General features: G+C 44.5%; 1 protein-coding gene across 2 annotated transcripts in view; it reads right to left on the reverse strand.

The window, feature by feature from the left end:
• Positions 1 to 18,672, reverse strand: part of LOC137255808 (uncharacterized protein C10orf67, mitochondrial-like) — a 35,607-nt gene extending 16,935 nt beyond the window's left edge. The window contains exons 1-5 of one of the 2 annotated variants that reach the window (XM_067793350.1): positions 18,537 to 18,669; positions 17,800 to 17,920; positions 16,122 to 16,213; positions 15,728 to 15,779; positions 15,329 to 15,403 (exon numbers count right to left, since the gene is read on the reverse strand). In XM_067793350.1, coding sequence (XP_067649451.1) covers positions 15,329 to 15,403; positions 15,728 to 15,779; positions 16,122 to 16,213; positions 17,800 to 17,920; positions 18,537 to 18,652 — 456 coding nt within the window. In that variant the 5' untranslated portion in view covers positions 18,653 to 18,669. Of the gene's footprint in view, positions 1 to 15,328; positions 15,404 to 15,727; positions 15,780 to 16,121; positions 16,214 to 17,799; positions 17,921 to 18,536 lie in introns of both variants that reach the window. The other variant, XM_067793349.1, reaches the window with a different exon arrangement.
• Positions 18,673 to 22,895: the final 4,223 nt, after the last annotated feature.

Raw genomic sequence — 22,895 nt, forward strand, 5'->3', positions numbered from 1 at the left:
CCATCCATGATTAGAGCTTGAGAATAATTATAAGAATTAAATGAATGATTTCAAGTGAAAAAGAGTAGTCTAACAGTACAATCAACATTGTGATACTATTGTTATATGACCCTATTGTTATATGACCCTAGTGTTGTATGACCCTAGTGTTATATGATTGTTATATGACCCTATTGTTATATGACCCATATGAACAACAGTATCATAATGTTAACTGTGTGTGATACCAAACTCAGACTCAGTATACCATCACTACAGTAACCAGTCCCTGTTTTATCCCCTGAATACTGACACCAGTCAGGGTAACATCACTACAGAGACCAGTCCCTGTTATATCCCCTGAATACTGACACCAGTCAGGGTAGCATGACTACGGTAACCAGTCCCTGTTATATCCCCTGAATACTGACACCAGTCAGGGTAGCATGACTACGGTAACCAGTCCCTGTTATATCCCCTGAATACTGAACACCAGTCAGGGTAGCATGACTACAGTAACCAGTCCCTGTTATATCCCCTGAATACTGAACACCAGTCAGGGTAACATGACTACGGTAACCAGTCCCTGTTATATCCCCTGAATACTGACACCAGTCAGGGTAACATACTACGGTAACCAGTCCCTGTTATATCCCCTGAATACTGACACCAGTCAGGGTAACATACTACGGTAACCAGTCCCTGTTATATCCCCTGAATACTGAACACCAGTCAGGGTAACATCAAGCACAGTAGTATAGGGAATAGGGGTTCTGGACCACTTTCAAGAAATGTCTCTACAACGCCTTATTTACTAAATAAGGCTTTGGTTGGGGCCTTAGCTCTTGCTACTGATTATCCCCTACTACAAAAAAGTTGGCGGTAATTACTGTGCCTTGGTAGGAGGTAACACTGTGCCGTACGGTACGATCAATAATTCTTCTCTTACAAACCCCCTACCCGGCCCACCCCTCAAGTAGTACAAGTTAGGTTCGTCGGCTTTCATATCCACTTTATCTATGTTGTAAGTTTTGACTGACCATATAGGATCGGTGGCTCGCTTACGGCTATCGCCCTCGTGTTCCCCCGGCTGGTATAGATACCTCACTTTGGCGGCCTATGTCATGTTTATATCGATGAAACAGTTTAACGTGAACCGCCTACGATCTCTTTGGTGTTCATAATAAAGGCTTGCTGGGCTTTTTGTATCCCCTGTTCTATGTACTTTTTTTTCTCGTCCTCGCTGATAGCAGACTTACGAGATTTGGACCGAATATCTTGTTTCATTCCGTTATATTTTTTGAGTTCAGAGAGGATTGAACGAAACTCCTCTTCTGAGATCTTACTGTCAGAGAGTGCCGTGGAAATTCGCTCACTCACTGTGTTCAGCTTTGCTTCGGCCAGAACCCTGATCTCGTCGTGTTTCAATGCCTTACGATTAAGTCTGCGTGATACTAACTTAAGCGCCAACCCTACCAACCCTGTCACCCCAGCCGTTATTTCAATACCTAGCACTATAGGTGCAGCCACGATGGTAGCTAACAACCCAACGCCTGCCGCCCCTAGTCCCATGCTGGTTGCCATAAGGGTAGTGTCAGCCCCGTCCACGATATTGAAAGCTCTATTATACTTTTTACATAATGCTTTCCGCGTGTCACGGTCTTGTTCTAGTTGCCGTTTCACATCACATAACTGCCTCAAGCGGAACCCATCTACGGTATCCAGCGTCTTCACTACTTCCTCTACGACTGGGTACAGGCCCATCCTATAATATATATTTTGAAAAATATTTTAATTGGGTTTCAGTTAATAGTCTATCAATGTATTTGAAGCCTATAAGGAATAGATTATAACTAATGCTAAGAGGTGAGAGGCCAATAGACTTTTCTGTTGTAATAAAAACCCCAGGGAGGCTTATTAAGCGGTTTATAGGACCCGTGGTATCCCGTTGTATAACAATACGGCAATATTGACCTACGTGTTCGTCGAACCAGTGTACTAACACCCCGGGTAAAAATTGACGTCCTTTCGAGGAGTTTTCCTGGTCAAAAAACGTAAAGATGACTTCTATGATGATTGTGTAGGGGGAGAATATCTCAAGCTGCCTTTCGTGTAAATACATACTGCTAAATGTTAATTTACTTTCTATTTCAGAAATTAATCCAATTTTTCCTTCATAAAAATATACCGAGGCTGTTGTTTCATTCCCCCTAATGAAATCCCCGGGCCAGATACCGTTATTCCTAATCTTAGAGATAAACTTCCACCCCTCTGTTGTTGTGATATAAGGTGAGGCGATTGTTAAGTTGATCAGCCATTTGGGTTCTTTTAAATCTGATAACGACACCCGTCTGTACACGTTGTCTTTGAAGTGCAGGATGTATAATTCATCTTCCTCACCAGGCTGATCGAATCCCTCCGTATCTCCTAGGTCGTTAAGCGTAGTGTTGGGATGATGACTGGTCATTATTATACTATTACGATATAATTTCCAACTGGTTTTCTGATAATAATTCAGGGGTTAACTTCATACCCATGAAGTGTATGTTGTCAGGCAGGAAGATATTGATTAGTGATATCTTGTTTTCCACGATCACGTTGACCCCCTGCAGACTGGTGTTGGAGCCGACACCCACCCGCACGTAAACGTTGCAAACTTGATACTGGTGTCGTTTCACCCACCCGAGTTTGATCCCCTTCACGATCTCGACCTCATTCACCGATGGTTCCCCTAGGTAGACTTTGATGATCAATGTTGAGTTTGCCGGTAGACTCTCTAGTATCTTGACCACGCCTTCGAATTCAGACACCAACTGCAATTTCACGTTTTGCATGACCGGTTTACTCGATAGCATGTGGGCTGCCATAGTGTTGACTGGGTTGACGACTACGCTACGTCTCTGAGTTGGGACGTAAGCCACGAGCAGGGTTCCATTGTTCACGACTTTGTTTAGGTGGTTGTCTTTGTTATCAGTGAACACGTAGGGGGAGACGAGTCTAATATTGATAAACCAGTTGTTATCGGGTAACAACACCCACTTGTCATCTTCGGTGAAGACGAGCATATATGGCTTGTTTCGGGCGACGGTAGTGCTCTCAACATCGTCTAAGTCGAACAGTTTACCTCCGAACGATGGGTATATTACCCAATTATTATCACCGGTGTTGACAAGGGTGTACTTAGTGTTGACTGTTGCTCTTGTGGTATCTACTATATCACTTAGGGTTCCACCGGAGGGGATTTCAACGCGTTTGTAAATGTTGTTTTTCAGTTGCAAGGCGTACGATTTACCATCTACTCCGGGAGCGTCGAAACCGCGCGTGTCTCCGAGGTCGGAGATCCCGATATTAACGCATTTTTTCACTCCGGGCCCTTGTGCGCTGGTCATGTTACATGAAGTGTTAAGCTGAGGTATCCTATATTTACAGGATTATGATTTATATCTAACACCGATATTGTCAACTCAGGTATGTTGCCCTGGGTTAATCTCTTATACTGCCGTGGTGAAAACGACTCGGTTCTACCGTCGTTGAATTTCTCAGTTTTCACCGGCACTGCTCTCAGTATAGTGGAAGGGTGACCTCCTTGAATGTTGTACGTTGTGCTCACCTGACCGAGATGAATGTACAGCTCTCGGTACGGTACTAGGTCGGGTAACTTCGTGCCTGTGACGGTTGTTGTTGGTTTTATCTCGTCAGGAGACATACCGAGTATCCTAGCTAATGGTCGGCCGAGCCTCAAGGAGGTTCTTCCGTTGTTGATTAACACCACTGTACCGTTTGAGTCGTTCATCTTGAGTTCGGCTCCCAGGGGTTTGAAGACCTCGTCGTTTAGAGAGCACACGCTGTAGTAGCCGTCAGTTATCTGGCTGCGAGTTCCACTGACGAACAGCTTATTGTTGCTGATATTAATGTTAGTCCATTGCGGTAGGTAGGTGATATCGCAGAGTGCGACTTCGAGTTGGCCTGACGTGTTATCGATCGCGTGCGTCAGCTGAACGGCCTCACCGCTCGTTATTCCTGGAAGTGTTATGTACATATTACGAGATATATTTATTATATAATAGTTTTAAAATGTATTCCCCTGGTGTGTTGTACCCTAAACTGGACGTAGATTTTTCCCCCATGAAGATCGTGGTTGCTCCTGAGTTGTATTTCAATGCCCAGCTTTTAGATGTGTTCGATAAGTATAAGCTTTCGGTGACTAACATCAAGGCAGTCCACGCTTGGTTCAACAACCCTATGCAGTTCTGGCAGAATCAATTCAACTTTGCCGTGTGGTGCGCTACAACGGGGTGTGGTGTGACATTGGCCGACACTCGGCGTGGACCGCTGAGTCAGTCTGTGTTCAAGTTCCACGTGTACTACCAGGTCAGACGTATCCTTAAAGAGATCAGCGCCCCCCTCCCACAGGACAAAGCGTGGGGCGCAACAAACAACCCGTACGATAGACGGGCCTACGAACGTATTTGCAATGAATTCGAAATAAACCCGAAGACGGATTGGCGTTTGCCGGGGCCGAACCACGGGTTGGGTATTCCTTATGATGGCGCGCGATCAGTGAAAGAAGTCAGTGATGATTTACTGAAACGAGATATACTACGCCAGGACTTTGCTTTGTCGAGTAATGAATGGAGGGATGATCGTATGAACTTTAAAGGTGGTGTTGCTTTCACAGTCCAGAAAGTGGAGCAGTCAACCACAGACGGGTGGAAAATGTTCATGCTGGACACGTCGAAAGGATTCACTCGTGCCGGGGTAGTCAGGTTGAACGACTCGATTCGAACGTACGTGTGGGCGCTGTTGGGTGCTCAGTCGATGACGCGTTCCAACATCCTCGGTAAGGGAACTGCTTACGACGCTCAGACACAATTCGTTTCCAACGTTGAGGATGCTATCAATTCTCCAGTTGATCTCCCGAGGGCCATCGACCGTTACCAAATACGCCAGATCGAAAGTCAATTACGTGTTCGGCGTGGGGTTGTACATGGCTCCGGGTGATATGCAACTGAGAATAAAAAAAGTGGTGGGTTATAACAACAAAATAGTCATAGCCACGGCGGACCAAAAATTGGGTATCAACCCCGATATTAACACCCCCTATATCCCACACATCCCACCACGTGAAACGGGTATAGTTGCGCCGCCCCCGGAGTCTAAAGTTCATGTGCCTCCCACACACCCCCATATTCAGGCCTCCAATCACATCGATAGTAAAACAGCCCTAGTGGTTGGTGGGGTAACTTTGGGACTTATTTGGTTAAAGATTTCTTAGCCGCTACGTACACCAGACCCGCCACGGCGACGATGGCTGCCCACAGGTTTTGACTGAGCCACATGGCAGTTTTAGACAGAGCGCTCAACAACCACGAGACGATGCTACCCAGGATGCCGGGAAGGGCTTCGGCGGCTTTACCAGCCAGTTTAGCTAGGCCTTCCCCGAGTTTTTTTATCCAGTCTTTAACACCACCGCCTGTGGGAGTGGGAGTTCCCCCGCCGGCAGGTGTGGGGGTTCCCCCTGTCAGTGACACCACCAGGGTTGATATGATGAAACCCAATGCAGTTAGAATGCTGGCGATGGTGATCCCTTGCTCCCGGAACAATATCCGAATCCTGTTGGCTAAAGTTGTATCCTCATTCAGTATTCTATCGATTGTTTCCCAAATACGACTGATCTGGGATCGAAGCTGTTCACGATTCGAGGAAGCGGCTTCCAATCATGTACGTCTCTCGTCTTCTAAATCACGTAGTCGTTCATTGATACGACGCTTCATATCATCGTTTTCAGTTTCGTTGAGTTTGGTTTTTTCCCTAGCGATGTGCTCGTCGATTTCGTTCAGTTTCCCCATGTTGTTCACGAGTTCTCCACGCACGCGTTTCACGGCTTCGTCTAAGCCGCGCAGTTCCCTTACCGGAAAGTCAAACCCCGATAACGGTTTGTCCCAGTAGGTGCTCAACAGTTTTTCTATGCTGTCCGAGGCTTCTGTAGCACGCTGTGGTGTCATTTCATCTCTAGTGGTGAGGTGGGATCTGGTAGCTTGCAGATCTTCAACAACGGCCTTAGGTATTGCACCACCGTAATCATTCATGTTTAGATTTTTACGGATAAATTCGACACCATGGCGGCTGGCTAGAGTTGACAAGGCCAGTGGTTTTTTATTGCTCTTGTTAAAGAGGTCAACCCCTGGGTCAGACTTAAGGCGTAGAACACCCTTTGTATCAATAAAAAAATTCTTATGGTATCGACCCTGTGGTTCAACGTAGTTTTTATCTCTTCTTAAACTTTCGTAATAATCATTTACCGTTGTTTCCAAGAGTTCTTGGTTCAATGGTGAACTAGTAAATGAGGTCTCCTGCTCATCGAATGCCTGGGCACTAGCGCCCGGCATCTCCGTCATATCTATGTCTTCATCCATTAGTATTAAAAATATATTTCTTTTATATAACAATGTACGGCAGAAAATTAGATCCTTTCAGAAGATTGAGAGAGCCATTAGGAGCCAGAGCCGTGCGTCAGTCGGTGACCATCACCAATAATCCCAGCAAGATAGACCAGAATCAAACTCTGCTGGTTAGATTTCCAAACCTTGGTGAGAATGACCTCATTGTACCAGGCACTGTTCGACTGGCGTTCAATATCACGTTGACTTCCAACAACGACAAACGCGAGCTAGTGCGGAACGTGGGTCGAGCTATCATCAAGAAAACGACCGTCAAGATCAGCGGTAACGAGGTGCTGAGCATCGACAACAGCGACGTGTTTCACTGCTACAAGGATCTCTGGAAAAGCGAGAGAGAACGAGTCAATGATGTGTACCAGGGCATCAGCAAATCAACCCGGGCGCGCATAGGGTATGTCTTCACGACAGACCAGCAAGACAAGCTATCGGACGGTGAAAAGGCCATCGCTCTAGCATACGGGAATCGATTCTGCGTGCCGCTCGACTTCGAGTTGCTCACGGGACACGCGCCGTTTTACCAGGCCGCGCTGGGTGATAGGCTCGAATACGAGCTCACGTTTAACGACTATAGCAAAGTAGTGCGTACGCCGAACGGTGATGAGGCCAGTTATACCATAGACAACATCTCTCTGGAGTTCGACATGGTCACTAGCCCGGAGCTGGCCAGGCAGGTTCGAAGCCAGTACTCTGGGAAGATGGCTATCCTGTACGATCGCGTACTGAGGCATAGATCAGTTGTGCGAGATAAGAGCGACACTGTGTGGAATATCAACCTGAACGTGCCGGCGCGATCGATGAAAGGTATCCTGGTCGTACCCGTGGAGGATTACGATCCATTCCGGAGGGACAGCGAGAAGTTTTTTAACCCCGAGATTGAAAAGGTGGAAGTGACTATCGAGGGCGTGCCCAACCAGCTGTTCAGTCATGGTATGAGGCCACACCAGCAGTGGGATGAGATAAAAAAGCTACCAGTGGGGGATTATATAACAAAGGACCTGGACCTCGGCTCCGTGCAGATCGGTGAATACCTGACCACCAAGTACGCCCTATGGTTGGACATGCGATCCACGGATGATGATAAACTGCACGGTAGCGGGCGCCGTATAGATAACGGCAGCGAAGGGATAACCATCCAGATTACTAAGAAGGCTCAAACCGCTGGTAAGTTGAAATTATATCTGTACGTTATTATGGAAGCGCAACTTAATATAGACAATGGGAGATTCGTGCAAGCCATCTACTAGTGGGGGAGACCCCCTGGGGTTACCCACTGACCCACACTGCGCCATAGTGTGCGGGCAGACTGGCTGTGGGAAGACCGTTTTCGTGTTGGATATGTTGGAGGGTTACTACAAGGATGTGTTCGATAACATCGTTATCATGTGCCCTACTCTGAGCATGAATAAAACGTACGCGCGACCTTGGGTGATGACGGACCCGGACGTACACAAAATCGACCCTGGAACACGCCTGCAGGACTGGTTGAAAGCTCTTCACGAAAAATTTAAAGGGGAACCGACGCTGTTCATACTGGACGACTGCAGCGCTAATCGCGAGATAACAAAAAAGAGAGACATGCTATCGTACCTGGCCTTCTCCGGCCGGCATGCAAATCACAGCGTCTGGGTGCTAACGCAGAAGTTCAACTCGGTGTTGAAAGACCTCAGGGAGCAGACGCGATGGGTGGCCTTATTTCACTGCAAGGACAGGGATTCGTTCGAGGAGTGTTTGAGAGAGAACGATGTGATGAGTAAATTAGAACGGGAACGGGTGAAGAAACAGCTCGCTGAAACTAAACACGCTAAGCTCGTGCTCAAGACCGACCAACCAGTAGCATATATAGTATGCTAAAGCTAAGCAAAGCTAAGCTAAAGCTAAGCAAAGCTAAGCAAAGCTAAGCAAAGCTATGATATTTGAAGTATTTGTCGTGTGCAACTTAACCTTCATTTCTCTGTGTTTTGTCTGCATCGGGTATTATATAGTTAAAACTAAATCTTGCTTGTTATATTATAAGATGGAGTGTGAGGAATTGCTCGAACAATTGTCGTTGGAGGGTTCCCCCACTGGGGGTGTGGGGGATTCCCCCAAGTGAGAGAAACTGGTGGCGTTGGCTGTTGGCGGCAAAGCCAAACATTACTTTGGAGACTACACTCCGGATAAAATTAACAAAATGCCAGCCGAAGAAATCGATAAGCTGTACGCTAGATACGAGTCCCGGCTCGGAGCAGAAATGACAAAGACAATAGGATCGGCTATGACCCAGATATACACCGGTATTGTGTCATACTTCTTTCCCATTCCACCAGAGCGCCGACTTTACCTGTGGGAGGACCTCGAGAAAGACCCTTTTATCGAACACGCCGTGAGCTCTATCAGCTGCGGGCTGTACCACAAATATGGTATGTTGTTGGCTCCAGTGACGGCGGCGATTATCACAGCAAAACATTGTCAATTTGAGAGAAAGAATAATAATAATAGTATAGATGGATGCTGCACAGGAACCAGTGAGGGAAACCCCTCCCGAGGTGACGGTGGAGACCCCTTCACAGGAACCAGTGACCCCAGTGGGGGTACCCCCAACAGTAACCAGACAGAAGAATCCTAAGAGAGTAGCTGCCGGTAAAAAACGGTGGTGTAACCAACATAAAGTGACCAACCCCCGACTGTTGTTGGCTGTAGGTGTAACTGCTGCCTTGGCTATCTCGTGGTTATACGTGGGGGTACCCTCCCACAGTGAGCCACCACCCAACAGTGAGCCCCCCACCCCCACGGTAGACCCGCATATCATGTTATAATTTTAATATTTTATATCATATACATAATGTCTGAGGGGAAAACGTTCGTCAACGACGCATACCACGCCACAGTGGTCGCCAGTCTAGCCGTAGGGTACGCTCGGTTGACTAAAATGGTGCTTAAACAACCAACTATCAAGCTAGATTTCAACCTGCAGGATATGGGTATGCTCATAATGAACCTTGGTATGGCGATGGCCACAAAAGACATCCTAGTAAAACAAGGAATAATACCTGATAATATAATGAAATAAATATAGGGATGGCCACTATAGCTATGATGGTCGGTGGGGCGTTAGTGAATGCCCTGGCATTTTCCGGGAGTAATTTCCTCTTCTCGAAACTACGAGATGATCACGCGGCTGAAATACAGGAAGAAAGGAAGCGGCACGATCTCGCTACTGAGAAATTACAAAGGGCACAGTCCGAGTACGCTAAAAAACGCCTCCAGAGGATCGATTTTATTAACGAACAACTCCAGCGTGAAAACCATGCCGTTCAAACATTCAACGATGTCGATGAAGCAATGAAAGAATACTACCTACTAACTGGTAAACGATTGGAACCGCTCAATAAACCCACACTCGCTCAGTACTACACACCATCCAAGGGACAAATGAATCGTGAACTGGGCTTCATAGTTTTGGGTATAGCAGCTACTGCGTTGGTTGCGAAGCAATTAAACTAAAATACCTATATAAGTAAACATGAGACCCGCTCCATACCGATGCGAATACATACTTATGGGGAAGACCGAGGCCTGTGGTAGGAAATGCAGGAATCAGGGGTTCTGTTGTTTCCATATGGGAAGTCCTAACTACACGTGTTCTGTGTGTGGTATCGGGGTTAAAGGACACTACTGTCTATGTAAAGCTCACGGAGCGAACGTAGTCAGACATCAACTCATCTACGAGAATAAAAAAGGCTACATAAAAGAACGTAGGCGACTGCTCAAGATAGCCACTTAAGGGTTACCTCCCCTTACTGTGAACCAATTAGACATTAGTTCTCTTAGGTGTAAACACGATGTCTACTCTAAGCGAGCTCAAGCGGGTCGCAAAACAGAGAGGTGTGATCGGGTATTCTCGAATGCGGAAGTCAGCATTGTTGAGATTACTAGGTTTAGAAGCCCCTCCTACAGTAAAACAATTAAAAGCTCAAGCAAAACAGCTTGGATACACGGGTTATTCAAACCTGGGGAGAGCCGGGTTAACCGCATTGTTATCACATGCCCCCGTACCCACTGTAAAACAACTGAAAGTCGAGGCACACGATTTGGGTTTAGGCGGGTATTCCCGTATGAGAAAACCACAGCTTTTAGAATTATTACGACAGAATAGAGCTATTGACCTACAGTTCGTGCGCACTGAGCGCGCTGTAGGCAACTATTTGAGAGGTTGGCGCATGCACGTTGATAGAAACATAAACATTACAGATATCAAGCCTCTGATAGCTGATAAGGTCAACCAGGAACTAAATAACCTAAGAAGTATCAAGTTTCAGATCACAGTGAAAATGTCGCTCGATAAGCAGGTTGGGAGTACCACTGAGTATGTTCAGCCTTACTTCCGAGGTCAACAAGAGGTCGTCACACATGCAGAGACCATTGACGCATCAATCGATACCAGTTTTCAGCAGATACGAGAATACCTAGAAAGCTACACACACTTGGGGTCCGGGTGGGCTGTAGATAAAATCGATAATGTCTATCTAGACATATCTAAATACGTGCCGTTCAGAGGCGGGTCATACCTAGCCTTGCCTCCCTACTATAGGAACAAACATGCCATAGTAAACGTTAAGAATAGAGGAAACGATTGCCTGAGGTTAGCTATCAGGTCAGCCTTATTTCCAGCTGGCACTCATTCAGATAGGCTTTCTAGCTATCCCCAAGACGATGGGCTCAACTGGGATGGTATAGATGAACCCACCCCCATATCCCAGATCACTAAAGTAGAAAAACAGAATAATCTGGCTATAAATGTCTTTGGGCACGAAGGTAACACAACAATAGTACACAGGGTCAGCCCGGTGAAGGATCGCCAAGTTATCAATATATTCATGATCCAGCGAGGTGAAAAGTATCACTACACATGGATAAAACACTTTAGCAAGCTGTTGTATGACCAATCAGCATACAAAGGAAAGACCCACTTCTGTGAACGATGTCTACATGGCTTCACCCGAGCTGATTTATTAGAATCCCACCGGGATGATTGTCAAGGTGTGGGGCAGACGGCCATACGAGTCGACATGCCTAAGGAAGGTGAAAATATCCTAAAATTCAGTAACCACAAGAACCAAATGTCTGTACCTTATATTATATACGCCGACTTCGAAGCCTTAGTGGCTGCCGCCGGCGAGGCTCCCAGTGGTAGCTTCACCCACAAGACACAAGAGCATAAAGCCTGTTCGTTTGGATACATTGTCGTCCGTTGTGACGGGGAAACGAAAGCCCCGGTAGTGTATAGGGGGCCTGACGCGGCTGAAAGGTTTCTAAAGTGTTTGCAGGAGGAAGAAAAAATTATTAGGAATGCATTGTATAGAATCGCTCCCATGCGTATGACCCAAGTCGACAGGCTAGCTCACGCTAGTAGCACTAACTGTCACGTGTGCGACTCACCACTTAACGGTGATTCGGTGAGAGATCACTGCCACATAACTGGTAAGTATAGAGGCGCCGCTCACAGCGCGTGCAACCTCAAGCTTAAAATCAACCCTAGGACAATAAACATCCCCGTTGTCTTTCACAACTTGAGAGGGTACGACTCACACTTGATCATGCAGGCCATCGCGAAAATCGATGGTAATATAACGTGCATCCCCAACAACATGGAGAGATACATCTCCTTCAGCTTAAACGGACTTAGGTTCATTGACTCGTTTCAGTTCCTCCTGTCGTCACTCGACAGTCTGGTCAAGGCCAACAATACCTTCCCTATCACCGATCGATACACAGACGCCGAGACTAGACCCCTGCTTATGAGGAAGGGTGTGTACCCCTATGAGTACATGGATAGTTGGGCCAAGTTCACCGAGACCAGACTACCCCCTATTGACTGCTTTTATAGCAAGCTGAATGAGGCGTCCGTCTCACGAGATGATTACTCGCACGCGACTAACGTATGGAATAAACTGGGTTGTAAGAACCTGGGTGATTATCACGACCTGTACTTGAGGACAGATGTACTGCTGTTAGCCGACGTGTTTGAAACGTTTCGGCAGACATGTTTAAAGCAGTATAAACTCGACCCCGCATGGTATTACACCAGCCCAGGTCTGTCGTGGGACGCCTTACTTAAAAAGACCGGAGTTAATTTGGAATTGCTCACAGATTACGACATGCACCTATTCATTGAGAAAGGTTTGCGAGGTGGGATTTCCATGGCATCCAAACGATACGCGAAAGCAAATAATCAATACGTGAAAGGTTACGATCCTAACAAACCAACCAATCACATTCTCTACCTCGACGCAAACAACCTGTACGGCTGGGCCATGAGTCAGTATCTACCTACAGGGGGATTCGAATGGGTACCCCACGTTGATGTTATGGGGGTCGCACCAGATTCGAACAAAGGTTATATCCTCAAGGTTGACTTAGAGTATCCCAAGGAATTACACACATCGCACAACAGCTACCCCCTGGCCCCCGAACGTATGAGGGTTAACCCAGACTGGATGTCTGAGTACCAACATAACTTGTCAGGTGGGCGTGTGACAGACGTTGAAAAACTCGTGCCTAACTTAATGAATAAGACCAAGTACATCGTTCACTATCGCAACCTACAGCTGTACCTGTCGTTGGGTATGAGGCTGACCAAAATACACAGGGTGCTCATGTTCGACCAGAGCCCATGGATGGAGCCCTACATCAGAATGAACACAGACCTACGAAAAAAAGCCACCAGTGATTTTGAGAAAAATCTCTACAAGCTCATGAATAACTCGGTGTTTGGTAAGACTATGGAAAACCTGAGGAAACGCGTGACAGTGAAACTGGTTCGATCGAGTGAGGAAGACAAGCTCAGGAAATTGATAGCCAGTCCGGCATTCAACCGTAATAAAATATTTACAGACAACCTGGTTGCCATACACATGAAGAAAAGCCACATAAAATTCAACCGGCCTGTTTACGTGGGGATGAGCATCCTCGATTTATCCAAACACCTGATGTACGACTTTTACTACAACGAGCTCAAGAAACAGTACGGCGACAGGTGTGAAGTGCTGTACACTGACACGGATTCCCTGCTGATGGAGATTCGAACCGAGGACGTGTACGAGGACATGAAAAAACACCTCGATTTATACGACACCAGCGACTACCCTAAGACCCATACCCTACACAGTACTGTAAATAAAAAGGTCCTAGGTAAGATGAAGGACGAGTGTGCTGGCACGCCCATAGCCGAGTACATAGGTTTGAGACCTAAGATGTACTCCATACTGAAAGCCGACAATAGTGAGATCCGGAAGGCTAAGGGAGTTAAGAAGTATGTGGTGAAACAACACATCAAACACGCCAGATTCAAGGAAGCCCTGTTCAAGACCCGTACGTTTAGACATAAAATGAACACACTTAGAAGTGATGGGCATAAGATATACGGACTGACTATAAACAAGACGTCCCTATCGCCTATGGACACGAAACGTTGGATAGCTATTGATGGAATAAACACATACGCGTATGGACATGAAAAAATTTGAGGCTATTTACTACAGCCCGCGTGGGTACTGGAAAGGAGCTAGCGCAGTAGATAAGCTAGCTAAACTAGCGCGAGTACCCCCGGAGGAAGCCAAAGCGTGGCTTGAAAAACAAGCCCTGTGGCAGATCTATTTACCGGCACCACGCTACGTGCCTAGAAGGAGGTTCGGTATTAACATACCTAATAGCATTCACCAGGCAGACCTACTGTTCCTACCCCACGACAAGAGGTACAAGTATGCCTTAACCGTAGTGGATGTAGCCAGTCGTTACAAGGAAGCCGAACCCTTGACCACGAAAGATTCGGCCCAGGTAGCCAGAGGATTTGAACGCATATACAAACGCAGCCCACTGACGTGGCCAACAGAGCTGCAAGTTGACCCCGGACGGGAGTTCATGGGTGCCGTGTCACAACTGCTAGCCAAACACGATACAAAGGTCAGGCGTGGCACGGCCGGAGCCCATCGCAGCCAAGCCATAGTTGAGAGATTTAATAGGACTTTGGCTGAGCGCTTGTTCGGCTATCAGTATGCTAGGGAGATGGCCACCCCTGGAAAACGATCGACTGAATGGGTCACGAGGTTACCCAAGGTGGTGTCGGCAATCAACCATGAAGTCACCCGTCTCACCGGTAAGAAACCGGCAGACGCTATCAAACTAAAATCAATAGTTGCAGAGTCGGCCGCTCCATTGCGTGGGAAGGAGAAACAGATACCAGATAGGGCCCTAGTGAGGTATCTATACCAGCCGGGGGAACACGAGGGCGATAGCCGTAAGCGAGCCACCGATCCTATATGGTCAGTCAAAACTTACAACATAGATAAAGTGGATATGAAAGCCGACGAACCTAACTTGTACTACTTGAGGGGTGGGCCGGGTAGGGGGTTTGTAAGAGAAGAATTATTGATCGTACCGTACGGCACAGTGTTACCTCCTACCAAGGCACAGTAATTACCGCCAACTTTTTTGTAGTAGGGGATAATCAGTAGCAAGAGCTAAGGCCCCAACCAAAGCCTTATTTAGTAAATAAGGCGTTGTAGAGACATTTCTTGAAAGTGGTCCAGAACCCCTATTCCCTATACTACTAGCACCATCTCTGTAACATATATCTGGGTATGAAGCAGCCACTGACCTTCCTTACTCTGAGTAGACACTCTAGAAAACAGCGATGGTCCCAAACAAAGGTCATGTGGTAACAGAGTATTGCCTGGTTCAATGCAACACATCAAACCCTGACAACATTAAACATTGTTCATGCTATCTATCCCTTGTCATCTACAGCAACACTTGCTCACTCCTCTAAAAACACTCTAAAATTAATAGTGATATAGGAAATAGGAAAGACTTCAGTGATTACATATTCAGACAAAACAACTTGGTCTTACATTGTACAGGACGGAGACTCTTGCAATTGCATCTGACAGTTGTTGGCGATACGCTTTACGGACAGTATTCACTCTCTGAAACAGTAAATTAGCATACAGGAAATAACAATTTGATATAATTTGCATAAGTTCTTTGTTTCAAAATAATTTTTTATAACAAGTGAGTTACCCACCATCGCGTAGGCACTATGTCAGAGTTCCATAAACTCTGCTACTAAGACAGTGGTCAAGTCTCTCACTTGATCGCAACAGGTTTTGTTAATTCAGCATATCAATCACAGGTTTATCTGGTCCACACCTGACTACTTAAAGCCATCATGAGATTGCTGGAATACTGCTGACCCCATCATGAAACATCATTACTCCCGAACATACAACAACCTCCACGTTTGTACTCACATCTTCATGCAGCTTCTCCAGCTCCGACACACGCTCGTTTATCCGGCAGTACCTATAACAAATTTAATATTCATTTCATGATGACTTTGTGTGTATAAAAGCTGAAACAACTTCAGTTGCAAGATGTAGCAACAAGACAGGCGTAGCATTAACAAACGTTTATGGAAGTGTTCAAGATTCCCTGTATACATAATAAATGAATAACATTTACCACACACCATTTGCACAGTAAGTATATTTGATTATGCTAAACAAGCTACAGGCAATTGACTGTTGAAAGCAAATGATAACAGAAAAAAGACAACATAATAGTGATCTGCTTGCCTGTGCTTGAAAACATGATTTTCAGCATGCACATTTCATACTTTTGTCAGACCAACTAGAACATACTCACAGATCTAGTGACTTCTCTTTAAGCTTAGATTCATAATCAGCCTGCATCACATGCTTAGTGAAGTTGATATCTCTCCTTAGTGCAGCTACATCCTACATGAACAAAACATTAGTGAAAGACACAAATGCATTCCCCATCAGTGAACAATATAACTGCATTCTGTATGATCAGCGAAAGACATAACTGCATTCCCCATCAGTGAACGACACAACTGCATTCTGTATGATCAGCGAAAGACACAAATGCATTCCGCATCAGTGAACAACATAACTGCATTCTGTATGATCAGCGAAAGACATAACTGCATCCCGTACCTGTGAACGACATAACTGCATTCTGTTTGATCAGGGAAAGACATAACTGCATTTCGTATCGGTGAACGACATTACTGCATTCTGTATGATCAGCAAAAGACATAACTGCATCCCGTATCAGTGAACGACATAACTGCATTCTGTAGGATCAGTGAAAGACACAACTGCATTCTGTATGATCAGCGAAAGACATAACTGCATTCCCCATCAGTGAACGACATAACTGCATTCTGTATGATCAGCGAAAGACATAACTGCATTCCCCATCAGTGAACGACATAACTGCATTCTGTATGATCAGTGAAAGACATAACTGCATTCCGTATCGGTGAACGACATTACTGCATTCTGTATGATCAGCAAAAGACATAACTGCATCCCGTATCAGTGAACGACATAACTGCATTCTGTAGGATCAGTGAAAGACACAACTGCATTCCGTATCAGTGAACATAGTGGTGCTGAAAGATCATATCAGCTGCCAACCATCTAGGGCAGGTTTCACTCCATCTACAAGTGCCTGCTGTTTTGCCTTTTCAGGTATCCAGAACAGCTCACATAGTATGATGGTTGGCCTAAGTTGCTACGTAGCAACTGATTGCCAATCATGAATTCTGGAAATATAACATATGTACAGTTCTGGAAATGTCTCCACTGAGTGCAAGCAGGACACCCGAGTATTAAAGGAACACAGACATTTATCATACATTGGTATGATCTTCATCAAGATAAAGCAGACGGTCTCTGTTTGTATCATGTACAGGGAAATATGCAAATATAACTGGTCCTGTACATGCTCATTTAAGTGTATACAAACATGGCAGTCCCAATATCATTTACGTTACTTACAAGACAAGTTCTTCTATCATGTTGCGGTTAAGATTACAGCAGAAACTGGTGACTGTTGGAATGTAAGCGTTTCTTTCATTTTGTTTATGAAACCTAGATCAATAGTCCCAGTAAGAAAAACAAACATTGCAAATCTGAGTGATGTGTAATGGATCACACCATTTTCATATGACAGATATTGTTTGGACATTTGGTGGGTATTAAATAGACTTATTTACAAAATCACATGTTTTCACATGTCTTTTGGTTTCATGAGCCAGTATAAATCCTTCAAATTAATAAAACATACGTTATATTACATTTTTTTCTTATAATTCGTTATTTGTATTTTTACTTGTATGCAAGTTTAAAGCAACATTTGTTACCAAAAATTGCATTTTGTCTTGATCCTCTCAAATTTTTGACAGAGCCTGTAATTATGGTAACTTTTAATGGGTATTCATGAACTGACACTGTAATAATTGAAAAATTGAATGTTCACCATAACTAATAACAGAAACACATGATATAATTACTTGTAACAAGATTTGCAGAACTTCTGTCATCTCTTTGAGGTCAACAACTTCTGTGATTTCTGTTTGTGATGCTCGGTCCAGGCTGAAGAAACCAATCTTCTGCTGGTCTGCCAAAGCAGGTCTGAAATATTTTAAAAGACACACAATGAAAAGAAATGCAACATAATAACACATCAAAAGGAACATAGACTGGTTTATGAAGAGATGAGATGCCATTTGAAATCATATAGATGATCTATCCAAGGTCATAACTCATGACATGAAAAATGTATATTTTCACATTACACTAAAACATATCTGTAAAGAGCAAAGTGACATATTGAAGTACTTTGATCCAGTGCCAACTGATCGGTACAGAGGGACCCCTTCCAAAATTCTTATGACTGCAGACATCATGTATGATCTTAAGTCTCAGATCTACACACAATGTCATACACTTCCGGTTCATCACAGTTGTGCAAAGCGTCACATGCACGTAATGGATCCGTGACGTCAAAAGACACGTCATAGATCTGTGACGTCACATTCCATATGTGCCCGTGCGTCATCCGATTATACACCCACGACTGAAGTTCCATGCGATGTAGCAAGAACTCGAAAGTAAAAAATAAACGTCGTATTGTAAATAGGTACGCCCAATAAGAATGTTCATACTTGACAAAAAGTTGGGCTGTCGCTGAATGCGTTTAAGTTGCCAGATATGTTTACAAATTATAAAATTTATCTGTACAGCTCACCTAAATAGATCAACTTCATTTTCTTTGGCTCCGTAAATATACGCTAACCGGTCTTGCAGTTCCTGCTCGGCAATATTATATTCTTGGTGAACGGTCCGAGTGCTTACAACCGCCATTATTGTTTTGGCAACAATCGGACAGTGGCGAGCAAACAACTTCCTCTCAAGGGAGAAAACTCTTTCACTTGACGTGTTAGTAACTCTCATGTTCCCGGTCGTCAGCTGCCTTGGAATATGCGGAAAGTCCAGTGTCGTGATGACCTCGCAGTTACAAATTCATATGAATTGTGTAAAGTGTAGTACCTACATGAACATATTACACACAGTTTACACTGACTATGAATAATCACTTTGTGACCATTTTCCTTCCAAAAGAATCGAATTTGAGCATATCTGATTGATAAACCAACATGCCTTGGTCAATTACTGGCAGTCTTTGTCAACGTTAATATCGTTAATATAAACCGTCAACTAAATATGACACTGACTTTTGACAGAATCACATTTATTAACACACACACACCACACACACAAAACACACGCGCGCGCGCGCGCACGCACGCAGGCACGCACACACACCACCTGAATAAACTCATAAAACACATGGATATAATTATGCATATTAAAATACTATTACAAAAGTGAGGTTCTTTGTTTCACCATAAGATGCATCTTGGAAGCAAGTAGAAGTTAGCATTGAGAATTTTGCTTTTTTAAATATATATATATATTACTTTGGGGGTTTTCTGCATAAAAACTATATATTCAGAGCAAACTTCAGAACGTCACGCACGATATCCGAGTAGAGAGGGCACGTGATGGTGAAGTTGGCTTCATCCTCGATACACAGGCGACAGAGAGGACAGACGCTGCCATGTAGTGGGATAGGCGGCTTAGCGAATCTACCAGCCTCTATGTCGGGAGACTGCAGGCTTTCACTCGTTAGAAGGATTTGCGGTGGTGTCTTGACATCGTATTGGTTACATAAGGTTCAGCGTATAAATCCTCCTAAAAAATGCGATAGCCGACCCTGAGCTTGTTCGTTTCTATTTGTTTCTTTGCCGTTATCGTTCTCCAAATAAAAAAAAATATCTCTGTTCTTCCAAGACATCCGGTTTCTGGCGTATAACTGGAGATTTGTCTAAATACAGGTATTGCTTGCATAAGTTCTTTTGGGTGATTTGTTTCAAAATAATTTTTATAACAAGTGAGTCGCCCATCATCATGTCGGCACTATGTCAGAGTTAACAGGACTCTGCTACTAAGATAGTGGTCGAGTCTCTCACTTGATAGCAACAGGTTTTGTTAATTCAGCATATCAATCACAGGTTTGTCTGGTCCACACCTGACTACTTAAAGGTCATCATGAGATAGCTGGAATACTGCGGACCCCATCATGAAACAACATTACTCCCTTCCGGTTTAGAGACCACTTGTGCACTTCGTGCGGGAGTCTATACTCTGGCATATCAAGTATTCTCATCCATATTCTATAAAGTTCAAGACGTTGTGTCGTAACGCGCGAGGTCCAATCCGTATCGCCTCTGGTGCCGATAATAGGCCTTTTACTACTGGCTCCAAGGAAAAAGCGACAGGCTCGCTTCTGAACCGCATTGATAACTCTATCATAAAGCCCCCAAATACCCGCTTCATATGTGAGGATAGGCTGTACCAATGAGGTGTAAAGGGTTTTACATTCATTGTAGGCCATTCCCCCTACGTCAAAAACTCTACCTGCCTATTTCGTTAGTATCACGGCTGTCTTAAAATCCAAGTGTTCATCAAACCAGAGGCTGGGGTACTTGTAGAAATCCGAGTAATGCAATGGAATATCTCCACAAGAAAACTTGGCTCGAGAGCTATTTCACGATCGGGGTCTAAAATGAACGATTTTAGACTTTTCACCATTTAGTCAAGTCATCAATGTAAATGACGAAAAGGGTTGGTGACAGCAAATATCATTGCTTGACGTCGTTTGGTACCTAAAAACATGTACTTAGGCCGTTATTCACACGAACAGCACCACTCACTCCTTCGTATAGAGATTGGATTGCCTTTAACATGTATCCTTGTACACCCAACAACTTCAGTTTGTACCATAGACAGTCTCTGTTTACGTTGTCGAATGTCTATTGGTTAGAAGTTTTCCTGCTGTTAAGTATTTCGTAGAGACTGCCAATATCAGGCCCCCCTAAGTAATTGAAGGAATTACAGCAAATTTGAAGGAATTGCATCTCAAATGTAAACAAACGCAGCCCACTCGCGAAACAATTGCAGCGATATCGGTAATTTAGCGGTAATAACAGAAATACATCGGCCCTATCGGAAGCAATGTCGGTAATACTGGAAACACGATCGGCCATCTTCGGAGATTTTTCGGTCGCGAGCGGAAACTCACGCAGCAAAACATGGCGTCGTTGGAAGAAGCGCCCGTCTCGGTGAGATTTGTTTTTAGTTTCTACTATTACATTTTTATACTTATCCATCTTTGACCACCCGTGTTGAATGCGTTTAGGTATGAGGTGTTGTCGGGGCAATAGCTTATGTTTTTAGGAAAAGATAGTCACTCTAGGAGAGTGTCACAAGTCATGCCCCTGTAGTTTGTTTACATCTGAACATCGAAGTCGTGCCGATGATTACGAACGTGCCACAGATATAACATCATTTTTTTGTAAAATGTGTTTAAATTTGTCAATTGCACTTCGTAGCAAGAATAATTATGGCTCATACACTTCTTCATGGCGCACGTTCATGATGTTCGTAATCATCGGCACGACTTCGATGTTCAGATGTAAACAATCTCCAGGGGCATGACTTGTGACTCTGTTCTGCAGTGGCAATCTTTTCCTAAAAACATAAGCTATTGCCCCGACAACACCTCATACCTAAACGCATTCAACGCGGGTGGTCAAAGATGGATAAGTATGAAAATGTAATAGTAGGAACTAAAAACAAATCTCACCGAGACGGGTGCTTCTTCCAACGACGCCATGTTTTGCTGCGTGAGTTTCCGCTCGCGACCGAAAAATCTCCGAAGATGGCCGATCGTGTTTCCAGTATTACCGACATTGCTTCCGATAGGGCCGATGTGTTTCTGTTATTACCGCTAAACTACCGATATCGCTGCAATTGTTTCGCGAGTGGGCTGCGTTTGTTTACATTTGAGATGCAATTCCTTCAAATTTGCTGTAATTCCTTCAATTACTTAGGGGGGCCTGAATATGGTCTATACAGCTTTGATGTTTTCTGAAACCATTCTGTTCCTCGACTAATAAATTGTTGTCCTCGATGAATTTTGTCAGCCTGTTATTCAAAATGTCACAATACACTTTACAAAGGACAGGTATCAAACAGATGCCTCTGGAGATTAAGCGTAGTCGGACATCAGTCGTGCTGGGTTTTACAATAGGGTTGATCCACAATAGGGACGTATCCACTCTTGAAACAATATTTGATTAAAACATGAAGAATGTCAGTGCAAGCGTCATTCTTGATATCTTTCGAATCAATACCTGCTGTCCTTCTCAGCTTAGCTCGGACAACAGCGTAATCTCCCGGTTGATACCAGTTTCGTCATTCGAGGCTGGTGTGTCGTCATTAAGTTCCAGTGAGTCTTTCACTTTTCGTAGCTGCGCTTCATCAAAGAACACTGAGTTGGTGTTTTGACTGTATAGTTCTTCATAATCGTCTTTCCACCTATTCATGACGAGCTCGGGGTCGGATATAACACCGTCATCATTGTAATTGTCTTCCATGGGGATACGAGCCTTGCGTTCATGTCCAATTCCTATTTTGTCAAACGACTTCCAGAATACTGACGGATCACAGATGATCCAACATCGCCCTCTGCTCGTTGACTTGATAGGGTTGCTTTGCCATTCTATGCAATCAGTCACAATATCTCCGTTGAGAGCAGAAATGTCCACCTAGGATTCGTTTCTGTCTACGGTTGGAAGCTCTGCGCCATTCGCGTTCCAGTCGACATGCTGTATCCTAATGTAACTGCAGCTCTGGACTCCAGTATTAGGTTTTGATTTCACGGGACAAGCATCTTCAAGGGTTTTAGTGACAAGAGAAACGAGTAACTTTCATTATATACGTAATATAAAAACAGCATATATAGACTGTAAATACAACACACAATACCACATATATACCCTGTGAATGCACTACAGCATATATGACAGATGCCTTGTTCATGCATGTTCATGAACATGTATAACACATTCCATCACATGTATAAGGTACCAATATAACACATTAAAGCACAGATACCTTGTACCTGTATATACCCCACAATACATCACAAATACACTGCACACACACACTGCAAATACATCATGCATACCAATATGCATGA

This window comes from Haliotis asinina, chromosome 11 (assembly GCF_037392515.1).
Source record: "Haliotis asinina isolate JCU_RB_2024 chromosome 11, JCU_Hal_asi_v2, whole genome shotgun sequence".
NCBI classification, from domain to species: Eukaryota; Metazoa; Mollusca; class Gastropoda; order Lepetellida; family Haliotidae; genus Haliotis; species Haliotis asinina.